Source organism: Mustelus asterias, chromosome 21 (assembly GCF_964213995.1).
Source record: "Mustelus asterias chromosome 21, sMusAst1.hap1.1, whole genome shotgun sequence".
Taxonomy (NCBI): Eukaryota; Metazoa; Chordata; class Chondrichthyes; order Carcharhiniformes; family Triakidae; genus Mustelus; species Mustelus asterias.
The window spans coordinates 55245551-55264314 of NC_135821.1; the positions used below are offsets into that span (position 1 = coordinate 55245551).

The following is an 18764-nucleotide window of genomic DNA, read 5'->3' on the forward strand; positions in this document are numbered from 1 at the left end:
AGTCCCGGAGATGTCAAGATGACCCTGGAGACCACGGTTTGCCTGCACTCAGTCTCGACCCCGCGGACATTTGAAAATCCTCGATCTCTCATTTTGAAAATGTGAACTCTATGGACAGAAATTTTCCACTCCCGCCAGCTGTGGGAATCGTGATTGGTGGAGGCAAATAATCCGTTTTCTGAAGGCAGGATAAACAGTGAATTAATTCTTTCGACTTTCAAAGCAGGTTAAAGATGGGTCAAATTTCCTGATGTTGGCAAATCTCACTTGCATTCATTAGCATTTGATGCATGCTAACTAAAAGGTCACTTTGCCAGAATTAAGTTTGCCTTCCAAATTAAGTTCCCTGCCAGCAAGAATGTTTTTTCCTTCATTCTTTCATGGGATGTGGGCGTCGCTGGCAAGTGCCACCATTTGTTTCACATCCCTAGTTGCCCTTGAACTGAGGGGCAATTAAGAGTCAACAACATTGCTATGGCACCAGAGTCCCAGGAAGGTTCAACCCCGGAATGCATAGCCCAGGAAGGTTTAACCCCGGAAGATGCAACCTCGGAAGGTCGGGTCTTGTGTGGATCCTTGGAAATATTTGGATGAACTGTTTGTAACCCTGGAAGGCGTAACCCCGAGAGGTGAAACCCCAGAAGGTCACATAATGTATAAGTGGCCTCTATGCTGTAATGGAGTTGTTGTTGTGGTATTGTGTTACTGAGTATTGGTATTGTGTTTATATTAGTTGTTGTTTTATTTAAAATAAGAACTCCTAAGCCCCAATAAACTGGAATTACATTATCACATGTAGGCCATACCAGGTAAGGACAGCAGATTTCCCTCCCCTAAAGGACATTAGTGAACCAGATGGCTTGTCATAACAATCGACAATAGTTTCATGGTCCAATCCAGACTTTTACTGAATTAAAATTTCATCATCTGCCGTGGTGGGATTTGAACCCGGGTTCCCAGAGCAGCACCAGGTCTCTGGATTATTAGTCCAGTGGCAATATCAGTGCGCCACCACCTCCCCAGAGCATTCTGGCTGGGATCAGGATGGTGAAGGAGAACTGGCACACTGATAAGAGTAGGAAAATTTCACCCCTGCCTGACTCCATTCCTGCCTTCAGACGGGCACCAGAATCCTGCCCATTTAGTAATTTTTCCTTTGGAAATCTAATGCGGCGTAGCGCGCACATCATATTTGGATTTAGAACATTCAGTTTCACAACTATATATAAGTGGCGTACACCCAGCGAGTGTCACCTCTTGACCATGTTTTCTCTTTCTTGGGTCCTTGCGCAGCTTCACTTGGGTGCCGTTAGCGAACACTACGCCAAGCCTAACCAAGGGAAGCAGGCGAAGGCTGGAAGGTTTGGAGGCTAGGGTTCAGGGGTGGAGTGAAGGCTGGACAGGGGAAGCAGACGTAAGGGGAAGAGTTGGGGAAGGGAGAAGAGAATGCCCGGAGAAGGGGAGGGCGTGAGTCTTGGAGGGTGGGGTAGAGTGAACCTGGAGAGAGCGCTCAGGGCCCTGGTGATAGGAGAAAAGTCACAGTCAGGGGAGAGAGTGGGTGGCAAGCCTAGGGTGAGGGGCTGGTAGGTTAAGGTCTCATCAGGTGGGTCACACAGAGGGATAAGACAGGTGAAGCCTACATTGCAGCATGTTTACTCCTGGGTATAGAGGGATATGGGCCAATTGGAACTAACTTAGTGATTTAAAAAAAGGGCAGCATGGACAAGTTGGGTCGAAGGGCCTGTTTCCATGCTGTAAACCTCTATGGCTCTCTGACTCATGGGTCTCACAACATTGAGATCCCAGCAAGGTGTGGAGCTTTCTTGCACCTGATTCACAACAAAGAGGTCAAAGAGCAATGCACTGGTTGAAGAGCAATATCTTCATACACATTCATGTATGAAAGGGAGGAACACTTATCTCTTATCCTCCAGGATGTCCTTTACTTGGAAGGGATGGAGTGAGGATCCCAGGATGTGGTTGCTCGCAACTCCAAGATTCTAAAGTAAGAGCAGCAGCCTTCAACCCCATGGGCTCACAGTGGGGTGGGTGGGTAACTTCTTACTCAGCCTGCCATGAAATTCGCAGAGCTCCTCAGCTCAAGGAGAATCACACTGAATATTCCACCCACCCCTGGTCTCCACAATGGATAATTCCACCCTCCAAGTTTCATTGAAATCCATTTTATCACACAGTTATTTTGTCCTACAAATCTAATATTTTATTCTAAATGCAGAACTGCTTGATTGAGTTGTTATTATTTGCTGTGATGAAAATTGTAATATAGTTTAGGTCATAGAATCATAGAATTCCTATAGTGCAGAAGGAGGCCGTTCAGCCCATCGAGCCTGGACCGACAACAATCCCACCCAAGGCCTATTCCCATAACTCCATGTATTTACCCCTCTAATCCCACTGACACTGAAGGGTAATTTACCATGGCCAATCAATCTAACCCGCACATCTTTGGACTGTGGGAGGAAACCGGAGCACCCGGAGGAAACCCACGCAGACACGGGGAGAACGTGCAAACTCCACACAGCCAAGTCACCCAAGACCAGAATTGAACCCGGGTCCCTGGCGCTGTGAGGCAGCAGTGCTAACCACAATGAAGTAACCTGTCGATGTAGCAACAAGTCAAATATTAAAACTATTCATTTCCACAAAACGCCTATCCCCACAGAATTCCCAAGTAACCAAGAGCTACAAAATAGAGCATCATTTGTCTTAAGAAATATGGATAGACCTACATATGCACAGAACCTTGGCAGGAACTCTTAAAACACTTAATTCTCCTCTGTTTGTAATTCATTAAGAATGTTGCATTTGGAAGACCTTTCCCTAAATGCTGGATTTACATGTTAGAGAGTTTTTGGTTCATGGCAGATCTGTGTATTTTTCTTATTTGTGACGATTACTAAGCATTTTAAAACTCTGAAGACATAGTTAGCAGTGCTTTGAATGTTATGTAAATAGTAATGGTTGCCTGCGGTCTTTTAAGTCATTTCAGTTAGTTGACTTCAATCTTGGTAATGCAGAGTCTATTACTGCAAGTCAACTGTAGATTTTTATTGCTTTCACAACAAAAGCAGAAAAATGCTGGAAAAACTCAAAAGGTCTGGCAGCATTTGTGGAGAGAGAAACAGAGTTAACGTTTCCAGTTCATTGTGACTCTTCCTCAGAGCTAAAGAGAGGGAGAAATATGATGGATTATACAATGGACAAGGGAGTATTTAATGAATGGCAAGACACTGGGAATCTCAGAGGAACAGATGGATCTTGGAGGACTTTTTCACAGATCCCTGAAGGCAGCAGAGCGCATGAATAGGATAGTTATGATGGTATATGGACACTTGGTTTTATCAGTCGTGGCAGAGAGTATAAGAGCAAGGAGGTAATGTTGGAGATGTAGAGAGAGTTGTAGGCCACAGCTGGAGTTTTTTCTATTCATTCATGAGACATGGGCCTTGCTGACTGGCCAGCATTTATTGCCCATCCCTGGTTGTCCTTGATTGATACAACTGAGTGGCTTGCCAGGCCATTTCAGAGGGCAATTGAGAGTCAACCACATTGCTGTGGCTCTGGAATCACATGTAGGCCAGACTAGGTAAGGACAGCAGATTTCCTTCCTTAAAGGACATTAGTGTACAGTGTGCAGTTCTGGTCACCTCACCATAGGAAGGATGTGTTAGCACTAAAGGGGGTACAGAGGAGGTTCGCCAGGATATTTCCTGGGATGGAGAGGCTGGATAGGCTCGATTGCTTTCTTTAGAGCAGAGAAGGCTAAGGGGGACATGATTGAGGTGTATGAGATTAGGAGGGGTATGGACAGGGTGAGTAGGGAGCAGCTGTTCCCCTTGGTTGAGGGGTCAATCATGAGGGAGCATAGTTTGAGTGTAAGGGAAAAGAGATTCAGAGGAGATTTGAGAAAAATAATTTTCACTCAGAGGCTGGTGGAAATCTTGAATGCACTGCCTGGGAAGGTAGCGGAGGTCGGAAACCATACAACCTTTGAAAAGGTTGGGCAGCACGGTGGCACAGTGATTAGCATTGCTGCCTCACAGCGCCAGGGACCCGGGTTCAATTCCGGCCTCGGGTCACTGTCTGTGTGGAGTTTGCACATACTCCCTGTGTCCGCGTGGGTTTCCTCTGGGTGCTCCGGTTTCCTCCCACAGTCTGAAAGACGTGCAGGTTAGGTTGATTGGCCATGCTAAATTGACCCTAGTGTTGGGGGATTAGCAGGGTAAATATGTGGGGTTATGGGGATAGGGCCTGGGTGGGATTGTGGTTGGTGCAGACTCAATGGGCCGAATGGGCTCCTTCTACACTGTAGGGCTTCTATGATATTGCTGAAAAATATTTGGTTGAGCACTTGAATCATTATATTCAGGGATATGGGACAAGTGCAGGAAAATGGGATTAGTGCGCCTTTAGTGCAATTTATTGTCGGTGCAGGCTTGATGGGCTGAAGGGCCTTTTCTGCACTGTATGACACTACACTGTATAAAAAGGGGCTGGAGCAGTGTAGATGATCAATGATTGGTGGGAGCTAGGAGAGATTGCAACAAAGATGTGGAGGGGAAGTTTGGTTTCAGATTCCAGCATCCGCAGTATTTTGCTTTTATTGTTTTAGTTTGTTTCTCCCAATTTCATGTCAATACCACACACGTGATGCTGTTCTTTTTCTCCATGAAGGAGGAATGAAGATATATGTGAGTTGGCGTCTGTGTACAGGAATTGTTTGTGTAGCTTTGTAAAATGAAAGTGTTGCACTTTTATGGACACGCAATGTTTATTTACAGGGCATAAGGAGGCTGTACCAGAATAGGCGCCAGAGGGTGGCGACTAGGGGAATTTCACAGTAACTTCATTGCAGCGTTAATGTAAGCCTACTTGTGATACTGCCAAATAAATAAATAACAGCTTTTAAAAGGCCTTGAAATCATCTGGTTTACTATGTGAGATAGCGATGTGCAAATGCAACGACAATGACCCCTCAAACAGGTCAATCTTTTTCTCTTAAACTGTGTTCATCTAATCTTTGTCCCTGTTTTGCAGGCCAGCTAGCCAGCCTATCCGCAAGTGAAATTCAAAAAAAGGTTGGGTTGAACTTATACAACTTAATGTGATATTTTTATCTGTTTTGCAAACTCAGAAGCAGCGAAAACAACCTTATAGAGTGATAAGAGAGGTATCAGACAAGAATGTGCTGGGAAAAACTGTATTATGACAGAGTGTGAAACAGTTCACAGGGAATGCATAGAATCCCTATGGTATGGAAGGGGGCCATTCAGCCCATTGAGTTTGCACCGACTCTCCGAAAGAGCATCTTACCCAGGGCCACCAATTTCCCTCCCCTCCTAAAACAGCATCACCCCACCCCCCACCCCGATCCTCGTAATCCCATGCATCCACCTAACCTATACATCTTGGGACTCTAAGGGGCAATTTAGCATGGCCAATTAACCTAACCTGCACATCTTTGGACTGTGGGAGGAAACCCGAGCACCCAGGGAAACCCATTCAGACATGAGGAGAACATGTAAACTCCACAGTCACCCATGGCTGGAATTGAACCCGGGTCCCTGGCGCTGAGAGGCAGCAGTGCTAACCACACAACATAGGAGTCCTTTTGGATAGTGAGTCGAGTTCCTGACCTCATATCCAGTCAATCACCAAAACAGTTTTCGTCTCCCTACCTGAGAAAGGATATACTTGCCTTAGAGGGAGTGCAGTGGAGGTTCACTAGGCTGACACTGCGATTGGTGGAATTGTCCTATGAGGAGAGATTGGTCCAACTGGACCTGTATTCACTAGAGTTTAGAAGGATGAGAGGAGACCTGACTGAAACATAAAATTCTAACAGAGCTGGACAGACCAAATGCAGGGAGAATGTTTTCCCTGGGTGGGGGATCTAGAACAAGGGACACAGTCTCAGGACACACGATAGACCATTTAGAATTGAGATAAGAAAAAAACGAAACTCAAAGGGAACGTATGGAATTCTCTGTGGAAAGTTGTGGAGGCCAAGTCACTAAATGTATTCAAGAAAGAGATAGATAATTTTTAGATTTTAATGGCGCGAGTAGTATGGGGAGAAAGCGGAAATGTGGCATTGAGAGAGAGGATCAGCCATGATCATATTGAATGGTGGAGCAGGTGCGAAGGGCCAAATGGCCTACTCCTACTCTTTATGTTTCTATGTCTACCTCTCTCTGCATTATAATGCTTCCCTCTAACCCTGCCTCGTCTGCTGCTGAAGTCCTCATCCATGCTTTTATTACCTCCAGACTCAACAATTCTCCTGCTCATCTAACCAATATTCCTCCTTCCAACATCCATAAACTCATGCTCAGCCAAACCTTCACTGTTCATATTCCATCTTGCACTAAGTTCCACTCACCCATTATCCCCGTGCTCGCTGCACTATGTTCAGGTTCCAACACAACACGACTGAACTGCATTTCACAGAGTTTTCCTGTAGACCTCTTCCTTTAGCTAAAATTAGGCAAATCTTCCTGCCTCATTTTAACTCCTCATGAATTCTGTCTTTCCAATCAGAGCACAACCTCCCACCAATATTTCTGTGTGATTAATATACTTGCTGACAACCTTGGCTCTCAGTCAAGCAATATCTTGATTTCAAAATGATCACAATTGTTTTAAAATCCCTCCTCGACCTCACACTCCCTTGTCGCTGTCACCTCCTCCAATCCCTCAGCCTTCAAAGGTTTCTCTGCTCATCTACTTCTGGTTTCTTGAGGATCTCCAACTTGAATCACCACCATTGGTTACCGTGTATTCAGTTGCCTAGGACCCATGCATAGGGACTTCCTTCCCTATGATGGTCTGCCTTGGTTTCATCCTTTATGACATTCCTTAAAATCCTACTTCTTTGAACAAGCTTATGGTCACCTGACCTTGCATCTCCTCGTCAAACGTAATGTCATACTTTGCTAAATTATACTTCTGTAAAGTGGACTGGGACGCTTTATTGTGTTAAAGGCACCATGAAATATAAGTTGCTGTCACTCATGTCTAACTTCTGAGAGATGGGTTGAATGCAATCACTTTTTCCCCTCTTCTGTTCCTCAAAATCAAGTTATCCTGCATAAGATTTAATTTAGTAATGGAAATGAGAATTGATATAAGTCACCCAATGAATATAAACAAGGCTAATGTTATAGCAGCCTGGGATTTGACAGCACGACATATGAAATAGCTTTAGTCTGAATTCTTAGGTAATTGAAGAAAATATACTGAAAATCTAAAACACAATCACAATGATAGATCAACAAAATAAATTTGTTTCCAATAGCAACCACAGTCTTCTGCGCCTTTGAATAAAGTTCATGCTTTAAGTAGTTGTAAATATATTTTCCCTAGATACTGGTACCATAATAGTGAAGTATTCCACTGCTGGTTTTTCACACCTTCATAAGCAGTCGCTTACCTTTGTTGGATGAACATTGTCTATTTTCTGTTAAGCCACCATCTGGAGTCCCAAATCGAATTAAGACAAGGACAGAAATATAGCCCTTGCTTCAGCTAAATCTCTGCTGGCAAAAAGTCCAGCTCAGACTGTCCAATCCTCCAGACTGGAGGACTAAGTAAAGTAAAACACATCCAAAAATCTAGGTGAATTGGTAACTAGTTAAGAAGGGCAACAGATTATTCTGCATTGGTCCCGACTCTATTATGATTATTATCCTGTCCTTAGAGACCACTAAAATATTCACTCTTCATCCAGTCTGACACATTGTATTAGAATCTTTCCTTTCTCAAATCAGCCTTTCCCAAAAGTAAAAGAGCTGGTGGGGAGGCAATAGCCTTGTGGCATTATTGGTTGACTATTAATCTAAAAACTCAGCTAATGTTCTGGAGGCCCGGGTTCGAATCCTGCCACGGCAGATGGTGGAATTTGGATTCAACAAAAAAATCTGGAATTAAGAATCGACTGATGACCATGAAACCATTGCCGACTGTCAGAAAAACCCATCTGGTTCACGAATGTCCTTTAAGGAAGGAAATCTGCCGTCCTTACCTGGTCTGGCCTACGTGTGACTCCAGAGCCACGGCAATGTGGCTGATTCTCAACTGTCCTCTGAAATGGCCTAGCAAGCCATTCAGTTCAAGGACAACTAGGGATGGGCAATAAATGCTGGTCCAGCCAGCGATACCCATATCCCACAAATTAATAAATAAAATTATTTCATTCCATTTTCCTGGTATGGAAAATCAGTATCAATGCAATTCGAATACCACAAAAATAAAAATATAAGCATTTCCAAAATGTACATACATTAATTTTAAGAATGGCCAAGCTAGGCAGCCCATCGACAATAGCCCGTCTCTGTTTATTTCCCAAGTAAGCCAGTAAAAGATCAAGGGGGCTAAACCTCATGGCATAAGGCTTTAGAAGCAAAAAAATGTTGTGTATATTAATATAGGATTTTAGATGTTTGTGTAAGGGCTGAAAGAAGATCATTAGGGATATCCTATTACTTATATCTCTTAATAGTTACTTCATCCCTGGGTAGGAATTCTTTTTAGGGCTGTCCATTATGCATTTACTAATTACTCAGCGTGTGGCACTGTCGGAGTTCTAGCATTTAGAAACAGTCTCACTCGCATTAAACAAATCTTCATATAAACAATTTTATTTGACTGAACAAAATTCAAATCTAAAAAGGTCAAAAATGACAAATGTGCCATCGGAAAACAGACAATAGCACATGACTGTTATGATGGGATCATGTAATCGTACCGTGATGGAATAGAAATGATCAAAAAGCCCTGAAAAATGGAGTGGAATAGGACAGCTGAGATAGACCCCTGTTTGACAGGAGCTTTTGGCTCTCGCAAGTGGATGTGATGCATTAGGCATCATAGTATGTGCAATATGTGCAATTTTAAAAAAAAATTATTGACTGGTGAATAACTGCTAATTTGAATTATTTATTTTAAGTTGCCTTCGGATTAAAGGTAATAAGGAGAAATATTTTACAGATAAAGAAGATAAAAACTAGCTGAAAAGTTAAAAAAAATGAAAAACTAATCCTGTGTGGATGAGAGTGGGGCCTGATGAGAGGATGAGCAAACTGACCACAGCACATGGTATAGGGAGCCATTCAAGTTGGGGGAGAGAAGAGAAATGTTGTCATAATTGGGGATAGTATAGTTAGGGGCACAGACACTGTTCTCTGTGACTAGGATTGAGAGTCCCATGGGTTGTGTTGCCTACCTGGTGCCAGGGTTCGGGATATCTGATCTGGGATGCAGAGGAACTTGAAGTGGGAGGGTAAAGATCCAGTTGTCGTGGTCCATGTAGATACCAATGACACAGGTAGGACAGGGATAGAGATTCTGCTGAGGGAATATGAGCAGCTAGGGGCTAAAATAAAAAGCAGAACCAAAAAATCTCTGAATCACTACCTGAGCCACAAGCTAATTGGCACAGGGTCAATAAGATTAAAGAGGTAAAAGCACTGGGGAAGGTGAGAGCTGTTCCGCTGGGATGGTCTTCACCTGAATCATGCTGGGACCAGAGTCCTGGCAAATCGCATAACTTGGGCTGTTGATAGGGCTTTAAACTAAATAGAGGAAGGAGGGTTTGGTTGCATAGAAAATTAGAAGATCAAAATTAATGGAGAAGGTAGGAGTGCATGTTACTGATGAGATGGATTGTTACAGAAAATTAACGGAAGGGACAGAACGTATCAACGTCATTTTGCAACAAGGAGTTATACACGAGTAAGGAGATTTGATAATAGAACAAACGTAAAGACTTTGGGCTGGATTTTCCAGCCTCGCTCACCCTGAAACCGAAAAGTCCCACCCGAGGTCAACTGACCTTTACGTGGTTCGCCCCTCTCCTGCTCCGATTCCCATGGAGGGCGGATGGTAAAATTTGCCCCTTTGTGTCTGAATGTATGAAGCATTCGGAACAAAATTAATGTGTTAACGGCACAAATAGAGACAAAGGGGTATGATCTGATGGCGATTGCTGAAACATGGTTACAAGGAGACCAGGTTTAGAAATTGAATATCCAATGGTATTCAGTCTTTCAGAATGGTAGGCAGAAAGGAAAAGGAGGTGGTGTCGCTTTGCTAGTGAAGGAAGGGATCAATGCTGTAGTGAGAAATGATAATAAGCACTGGAGATCAAGATGTGGAATCAGTCCGAGTAGACATAAGAAATAGCAAAGGAAAGAAATCCGCAGTGGGAATAATCTAGTCATTCCCAAAAAGCATTTCCTCAGTGGGGCACAGTATAAACCAAGAAATACGGGGGGCTTATAAGATAGGTATGGCAATAATCATGGGTGATTTTAATATGCATATAGACAGGATTAATCAAATTGGCAAGGCTAGCCTCGAGGGAGAGTTCATTGAATGTATTAGAGATTGTTTCTTGGAGAAATATGTTGTGGAAGCAACCAGAGAACAGGCTATTCTGGATTTGGTTTTGTGTAATCAGCAGGAATTAATTAATGACCTCATAGTTAAGGATCCTCTAGGAAAGAGTGATTATAGTATTTGAGGATTGAAAATTCAGTTTCAGGGTGAGTCTCACACTCGCATTCTGGAGTTAAACAAAGGTAATTATGTAGGCATGAGGACAGATTTGGTCCCAGTGGACTGAGCAGGAAGGCTGAAAGGTAGATCAGTTGATGAGCACTGGTAGTCCTTTAAGGAGATATTCAATCACCCCCAAACAAAATACATACCAGAGAGGAAGAAAGATTGTAAGAAGGGAAAAAAAAAATCCATGGTTGAGCAAGGAAGTTAAGGACAAAAAGGAAGGAAAAATCTAAGGCATACCATATTGCAAAGGCCAGTGACAAGCTGGAAGATTAGGAAACTTTTAAAGATCAACAAAGGGTTACTTAAGAAGTAATAAAAAGAACAAAGGTAAATTAAGAAAATGAGCACAAAATATAAAAAGGAAAGCAAAAGCTTCTATATGTATGTAGAAGGGAGGAGAGTAGCTGAAATGAATGTTGGTCCCTTGGAGGAAGAGACTGGGAGTTAATACTGGGGAACGCAGAAATGGCAGAGACACTAAATCAGTATTTTACTTCAGTTTTTATGGTGGAGGACACTAGTACCATCCCAGTAGTAACAGGTAACGCAGAGGTAATAGAAAGGAAGGAATTCATGGCAATCATTATCAACAGGAAAATAGTACTCAACAAGCTATTGGGATTGAAGGCAGACATGTCCCCAGGGCCTGGTGGCCTACATCCTAGGGGATTAAAGGAAGTGGCAGTGGAAATAGTAGATCCATTGATTATAATATTCCAAAATTCCCTGGATACAGGAAAGGTTCCTGTGGATTGGAATAATGCAGATGTAATGCCCTTATTCAAAAAGGGAGGGAGGCAGAAAGTAGGAAACTATAGACCAGTTACTTTAACATCTGTCATTGGGAAATTGTCAGAATCCATTATTAAAGAAGTAATAACAGGACATTAGGAAAGTCAAAATGCAATCCATCAGAATCAGCATGGTTTTACAAAGAGTAAATCATGTTTGACTAGTTTGCTCGAGTTTTTTGAAAATGTAACAAGCCATGTCTGTGTGGAGTTTGCACATTCTCCTCGTGTCTGCGTGGGTTTCCTCCGGGTGCTCCGGTTTCCTCCCACAATCCAAAGATGTGTGGGTTAGGTTGATTGGCCAGGTTAAAAATTGCCCCTTAGAGTCTTGAGGTGCGTAGGTTAGAGGGATTAGCGGGTAAATATGTGGGGGTAGGGCCTGGGTGGGATTGTGGTCGGTGCAGACTCGATGGGCCGAATGGCCTCCTTCTGCACTGTAGGGTTTCTATGATTCTATGAGGATAATGGGGATCCTGTAGATATAGTATATCTGGACTTCAGGCTTTTGATAAGGTGCTGCACAGAAGGTTAATACACAAGGTAAGATCATAAGGAGTTAGGGGTAACTAATTAGCTTGAATAAAAGACTGGTTAACTGACAGAAGGCAGAGTCAGGATAAATGGGTATTTTTCTGGTTGGCAAGGTATAACTAGTGGGGTGCCACAGGGTTTGGTCCTCAGGCCCCAACTATTTACAATCTATATTAATGATTTGGATACAGGGATAGAAGGTACTGTAGCTAAATTTGCAGATTACACTAAAATTGGTGGGACAGTAAGTTGCAATGAGAAAATAAGAAATTTACAAATGGATATAGATAGGTTAGGTGACTGGGCCAAAATGTGGCAGATGGAGTTTAACATGGATAAGTGTGAGGTTATCAATTTTGCTCGGAAAAATGGAAATGCAACTTACTATCTAAATAGAGGAAGACTTCGAAGTGCTCCGGTGCAGAGGGATCTGGGTGTCCTTGTGCATGAGCTGCAGAAAACTGATATGCAGGTACAGCAGGTAATAAGAAAAGTGAATTGAATTTTGGAATTCAGAGGTAAAGGAATACAGTACAAAGTAAGGAAGTGTTGCTGCAACTATACAAGGCATTGGTGAGACTGCATCTGAAATACCGTGTACAGTTTTGGTCCCCTACTTTGAGGAAGGATGTAGTGGCATTAGAGGCGGTTCAGAGGAGGTTCACTAGATTGATTCCAGAGGTGAGAGGGTTTGTCGTATGAAGAGAGATTGAGCAGTTTAGGCCTGTATACTCTGGCATTTAGAAGAATGCATGGAGATTTAATTGAGGGATATGAAATGACAAAAGGTATTGACAAAATAGACGTAGCGCGAATGTTTCCTCTTGTGGGGCAACCTAGAACAAGAGGTCATAGCTTTAGGATAAGGGGTAGTAGTTTTAAAACAGAGATGAGGAGAAACTACTTTTCTCCAAGGATCGTGAATCTGTGGAATCACTACACCAGAGTGCGGTGGATGCCGGGAGTGAATTTGAGGAGATAGACAGATTATTAATTACTAATGGGTCGAAGGGTTATGGAGAACGGGCAGGAAAGTGGAGTTGAAGCTGAGATGAATTGCCTCCCCCTGCTGCTAGCTCTCACATTCTTATGATAGGCTGGATGGAACAGTAGGTTTTTTCCCTTTTTGCCATTTTCTTAAGCTAATGAAATGAAATGTTATTTCAGTGGAACTAGGCGCCCTTGGCTTTAGGTCTTCTAATACATATTTTCTCTGATGAGTATGAGATAGCATATTTGTACTACACATGTTGTATAAGCTTTTATTTTGCAGTAAACTACTAAAAATAGCAAGGAACATCAGTAGCTGAGCAGAATTACTACTAAATTATATTCAAGCTGAAATCAAGGCCAAACATCTGCAAGGATGGAATAGTTATTAGCAGAAGAAGGAATAATAGAATACTGTTCATTCTTCCCTTTTGCATAAACATAATAAACCTTGTGTCAAAGAATGGAAGATTTACATACTTTAGACCCTTGGGTAATAGTTCCTTTCAAACACATTATCCAGTTCTGGAAAGAAAGTTCAACTTTTCTTTTAAGCTTTATAAAGAAACTTCCCATCTATTATACCCTGCTGACAACTACAGATGTTAAGCACAGTTGGAAGTCAAATTTCATGACTCTGGAGATGTTTCACTTTGTACTCAGACTCTCTTCCTATCATAGCACTTATTTCAAAGCCTACATCTCTCGGGGTCCCTGATCCTGGGAAGACCTGAAGCTGCCCAGTTAACTGACTAGGTGGCACTTAATCCAGTGGGCCTTCCCTTAGTGTCACAGGACTGCCACTGGCTCTCCAGTTAGTGTGCGAGAATCTCGTCGCTCCCATTAAATATCACCCTATATTTATTTTCTCTCCATCTCCGAACCTTGCTTTCCTCCTTTAGAACTTTCCACTTTGACCAAGCTGTTGGTCTGGTGATGGCAGGAACTTTCCGGCCATTCACACCGGTGGGATCTTTCTGTCCCGCTGATGGTGAACTTCTGCCCCGGGTTTCCTGGCAGCATGGGGTGAATTCAATGAGGAACCCCATTGACCAGAAGACCCCGCTGCTGGCAATCGGCGCATCGCCTCCCACTTTGAGAAACACTTGGCGCGGAGGCCAGAAAATCTCGCTCGATATCTTCACATGTTGCTCAGTGTCATTTTTAAAAATTTTAATCATGTGAAGTTTAAAAGTTTATTTATTATTCTCACAAGTACACTTAGCAGTGCTAACCACTCTGCCACCGTGCTGCCCATTTGGGATGTTTTACCTGTTCAGCAATGAGTAGATGTTTATTCTTCCCTAAGCTATTCCATGAAATGCTACCTAATCCTTCGTAAAACAGGCTGAACTAGCTGTTTGCATGAAACTGACCATTTGCAAAAAGGAACTTTAAATAAAATGCAAATATTAAACAAAACTGCTGAATTCCTTTCTAAGTCAAGAGTAAGTGTATGGTTTCATTACACAATGGTAGGTTGCCTTAAATAACAAAAGAATGCACGATCCAGGAGACTGGAGCTTTAAGTTCAAATAAAAGCTACTTAATTCCCAGATATTTATGCTCATTTAATTCTGGCCTTTTGAGCATCGCCAGTTTTAATCACTTGGTGGCGATGTCTTCAGTTGCGTAACCCCTCAGTTCTGAAATTCCCTCCTTACAGGTGAAATTTACTGCCCTCCCCTGTGGCGGGTTTAATGGCAGGGGCTATTTTTTGGGAGGGTGGTAGGTAGGACTCCACTATGTACCCGCCTCCACCTCAATTAAGCTAGTGGTGGGACATTCTGGGTGGGCAATTAACGTCATTTAAGAGCTTCAACCCACCCACCACTGGTATTAACCCAGTGACAGGCGGAGGGAGTGGTGGGGAGAGGGGTTTGACTTGCCATGCAGGAAGCACAACGATGAAACCTATGCGGGTTGTTTGCTGGTTCCCAGGGGTGGTCCCTCATTCAAAGGCACTCAGTGTGTGATCGAGGAATCTGGCAGTGGGAAGGTGGGGGGTACTCTGAGTCAGCCACCACCACATTCGCTGCTGACCCCCATCTCCTGTGACCCCAACCCCATCATCCCCCTCACCTGTCACCTGGGATCCAGCGATCGGCCCACACCGCTCAGGGGGTCCTTGATCGTGGGGAAGACCCGCCGCTGTCCAGTGAAGGGCCTAAGTGGCACTTCATACATGGGCCCTTCCCAAAAAGAGGGGACATGGGGCTCCCACCGGATGATACCTCCATCACCTCCATTAAATACCCTCCTATATTTATTATCTCTCCACCTCCAAAACCTCCTTTCAAACCTACCACTTTGACCAAGCTTCTGGTCGTCTGACCTGATGGCGCCGAAGTGTGGTGACTTCCTGCAAGCTGTGCCCAGCGTACCTCCTAATTCTATATTTTACTCTCACTCTATGCTTTTAAAACTCTAAAAACTGTAACAATGCTTTAATTATGATGCTATAACACTTTAATTATAAAACACTACACTCTACACCCTCCCCTTTCCGTCTCTATGTACGGTATGCTTTGTCTGCATAGTGCGCAAGAAAAATACTTTTCACTGTATAACTAATACATGTGACAATAATAAGTAAATCAAAATATGTGCTTAAAGTTTTTAAAGTTTAAAGTGTTAAAGTTTATTAGTGCCACAAGTATGCTTACATTAAGACTGCAATGAAGTTATTGTGACAATCCCCCAGTCGCCACACTCTGGCGCTTGTTTGGGTACACCGAGGGAGAATTTAGCACGGTCAATGCACCTAACCAGAACATCTTTCAGACTGTGGGAAGAAACCGGAGCACCCAGAGGAAACCCACGTAGACACGGGGAGAACGTGCAGGCTTCGCACAGACAGTGATCCAACGCCGGGAATCAAACCCAGGCCCCAGCGCTGTGAGGCAGCAGTGCTAACCACCGTGCTAACCACTGTGCTAACCACCACGCTGCCCAAGTGCCCAAGCCTTAGTGTCATTTCTTATTTATATTGTTCCTGTGAAGCGTCTTGGGATGTTTTATGTTAAAGGATGCTACATGGATGCAAGTTGTTGTTGTTTGAGTCACCCTAAATTTATTTAAAATGTTCCTGTGTGCTTTGGGCAAACGACAGCTTATGGTTTATGGAGCCTGTCGACAATGAGCACCATCATTGCTTCCAGCTCAATCTATCCGGTTCCAAAGCGACATCTGGATGATGTGCCAAGACTTGATATTGCTTCCCAACCCTTTAGTTAGAAAGTACTGCCATGCACTTCAATGGACTACAAAGTAATGTGTCCACTGCGGACATGATCTCAATATAGCCTCAGAAAATGAATGGTAGCTTCAAACAGTAAAAAGACACCCAGTTCCCGCCAGATAGTTAATCTTGTAGTTGTCGTTTTTGTATTTAATTTTGAAGCGTTGTCTTCAATCCCTGCACTTAGCTTTATTGGCAAATCAGACGTTATAATAGTTCAGTTGATATGAATCCCAAAAATAAACGACGGTAACAAAAGCTGTACTTTACATGAAGATAGTGGGAGGATTAGGGTTACCAAAAGGCCTTAAATGTTACATTTGGGGGATGATCCTTGCAATGTTTGAACTCGGCTGCAATCAGCGTGTATGGCAGCAGCGAGACTACTTGTCCCACAGTCATGATGTCCTCATGGATCACAGATTTCCGCCGGAGATTTGGGGAAATTTAACTGCGAGCAGAGATCAGATTAAACCCAAGTTCCCGTCCACTGCGTTCATGTTGGTGCCTGAACAGTCAGCTTGAGGGCGTTGGTTGCAAGCTGAGTTGCTCTGACTGAACATTGCTTTGTTGTACCTACTCTCCACTTCCAGCAAAACTTTCTCACACTTGCTCCAGTCGCTTCCTTTAATCCCTCCTTATCTGACGCTCACTAATAATACCCGAGAAGGAACCTTACCTATTCTGCACATCTTTCAGCCGCAAGCTGCAGTGTTCCACTTCAAACTATCACCATCTCCTCTCCTTAACGCGGAATAAACAATCCATTCCCCTTCGGAGCCACATTAATTCCAGAGAATGCAGTTAAACCACACCCACTCTCCATTAACCCTTTCAGTGCTATGCTAGCTATTGAGAAGTCCCAAAGTTAAGAATGCTGGATTTAGTTATTTTTCGTCAACATGATTGATTTTTTTCCCCCAAATGTTGTTGTAATGTATGATGACCCCAGTTGTTAGCACTGCTGCCTCACAGCGCCAGGGACACAGGTTCAATTCCTGGCTTGGGTCACTGTCTTGCGCGGAGTCTGCATGTTCTCCCCGTGTCTGCGTGGATTTCCTCTGGGTCATAGAGTCATAGAGGTTTACAGCATGGGAACAGGCCCTTCGGCCCAACTTGTCCATGCCGCTCATTTTTTTTAACCCCTAAGCTAGTCCCAATTGCCCGCATTTGGCCCATATCCCTCTATACCCATCTTACCCATGTAACTGTCTAAATGCTTTTAAAAGACAAAATTGTACCTGCCTCTACTACTACCTCTGGCAGCTTGTTCCAGACACTCACCACCCTCTGAGTGAAAAAATTGCTCCTCTGGACATTTTTGTATCTCTCCCCTCTCATCTTAAACCTATGCCCTCTAGTTTTAGACTCTCCTACCTTTGGGAAAAGATATTGACTTTCTAACTGATCTATGCCTCTCATTATTTTATAGACCTCTATAAGATCACCCCTCAGCCTTTTACGCTCCAGAGGAAAAAGTCCCAGCTTATCCAGCCTCTCCTTATAACTCAAACCATCAAGTCCCGATAGCATCCTAGTAAATCTCTTCTGTACTCTTTCTAGTTTAATAATATCCTTTCTATAATAGGGTGACCAGAACTGTACACAGTATTCCAAGTGTGGTCTTACCAATATCTTATACAACTTCAACAAGACGTCCCAACTCCTGCATTCAATGTTCTGACCAATGAAACCAAGCATGCCGAATGCCTTGTTCACCACTCTGTCCACCTGTGACTCCACTTTCAAGGAGCTATGAACATATACCCCTAGATCTCTTTGTTCTGTAACTGACCCCAACGCCATGCCATTAACTGAGTAAGTCCTGCCCTGGTTCAATCTACCAAAATGTGCTCCGGTTTCCTCCCACAGTATGAAAGACGTGCTGGTTAGGTGCATTTGCCATGCTAAAATTCTCCCTGAGTGTACCCGAACAGGCACTGGAGTGTGGTGACTGGGGGATTTTCACAGTAACTTCATTGCAGTGTTAATGTGAGCCTACTTGTGACACTGATAAATAAACTTTGCCTCTCCCACTTGGTCTGTGATCGTCAATAAATGGAAGTGACCTCTGAGAGCCAATGGATTGTCAATATTATTGTAGCATAGGGAGTGGTGGAAGTTAAACCTGCCAGACTCAGTAAAAGGCAAAGTCGCTAGAATGGTCATTTTTAATGTTAACTCCAGGACGCAAACAAGATAAAGGGGAAATTAGTGATGAATTGAAACCAAGCACTTTTTGTTTGAAATATTGGTATAAATCAAAAAACAATTTAGAACTACATCCGCTAATTGCCTATTTTAAATCATTCTTTCTTAAGGAACATATTTCTGGCTAATGAAAACATACCAAAATGCCTCAATTTACGTTTATGTAGCACCTTCCTGTCCCTGGGATGTATTAAAACTATTTATAATCAGTTGAAAACTTTTGAAGTGCAGTCAGTGTTGTTTTGCAGACAAACACTGTAGCCACAGTGCAAAAAGAAAACAATGTGATGAATGTTTTGGCATTCATGGCAGAGTGACAATTGGAGGACAATGTTTGAAAAGTTCCCCCCACACCCCCAATCCAAACCTGCACCCTGCTCCTCTTCAAATACTGTACCCAACAACGTCAGTAA

General features: G+C 43.2%; 1 protein-coding gene across 1 annotated transcript in view; it reads right to left on the reverse strand.

Annotated features, from left to right (window-relative positions):
• Positions 1 to 16933, reverse strand: part of LOC144509286 (keratinocyte-associated protein 3-like) — a 38065-nt gene extending 21132 nt beyond the window's left edge. Inside the window, exon 1 of the mRNA XM_078237912.1 lies at positions 16820 to 16933. Within this exon, the coding sequence (XP_078094038.1) occupies positions 16820 to 16832 (13 nt within the window). The 5' untranslated portion in view covers positions 16833 to 16933. The remainder of the gene's footprint in view (positions 1 to 16819) is intronic.
• Positions 16934 to 18764: the final 1831 nt, after the last annotated feature.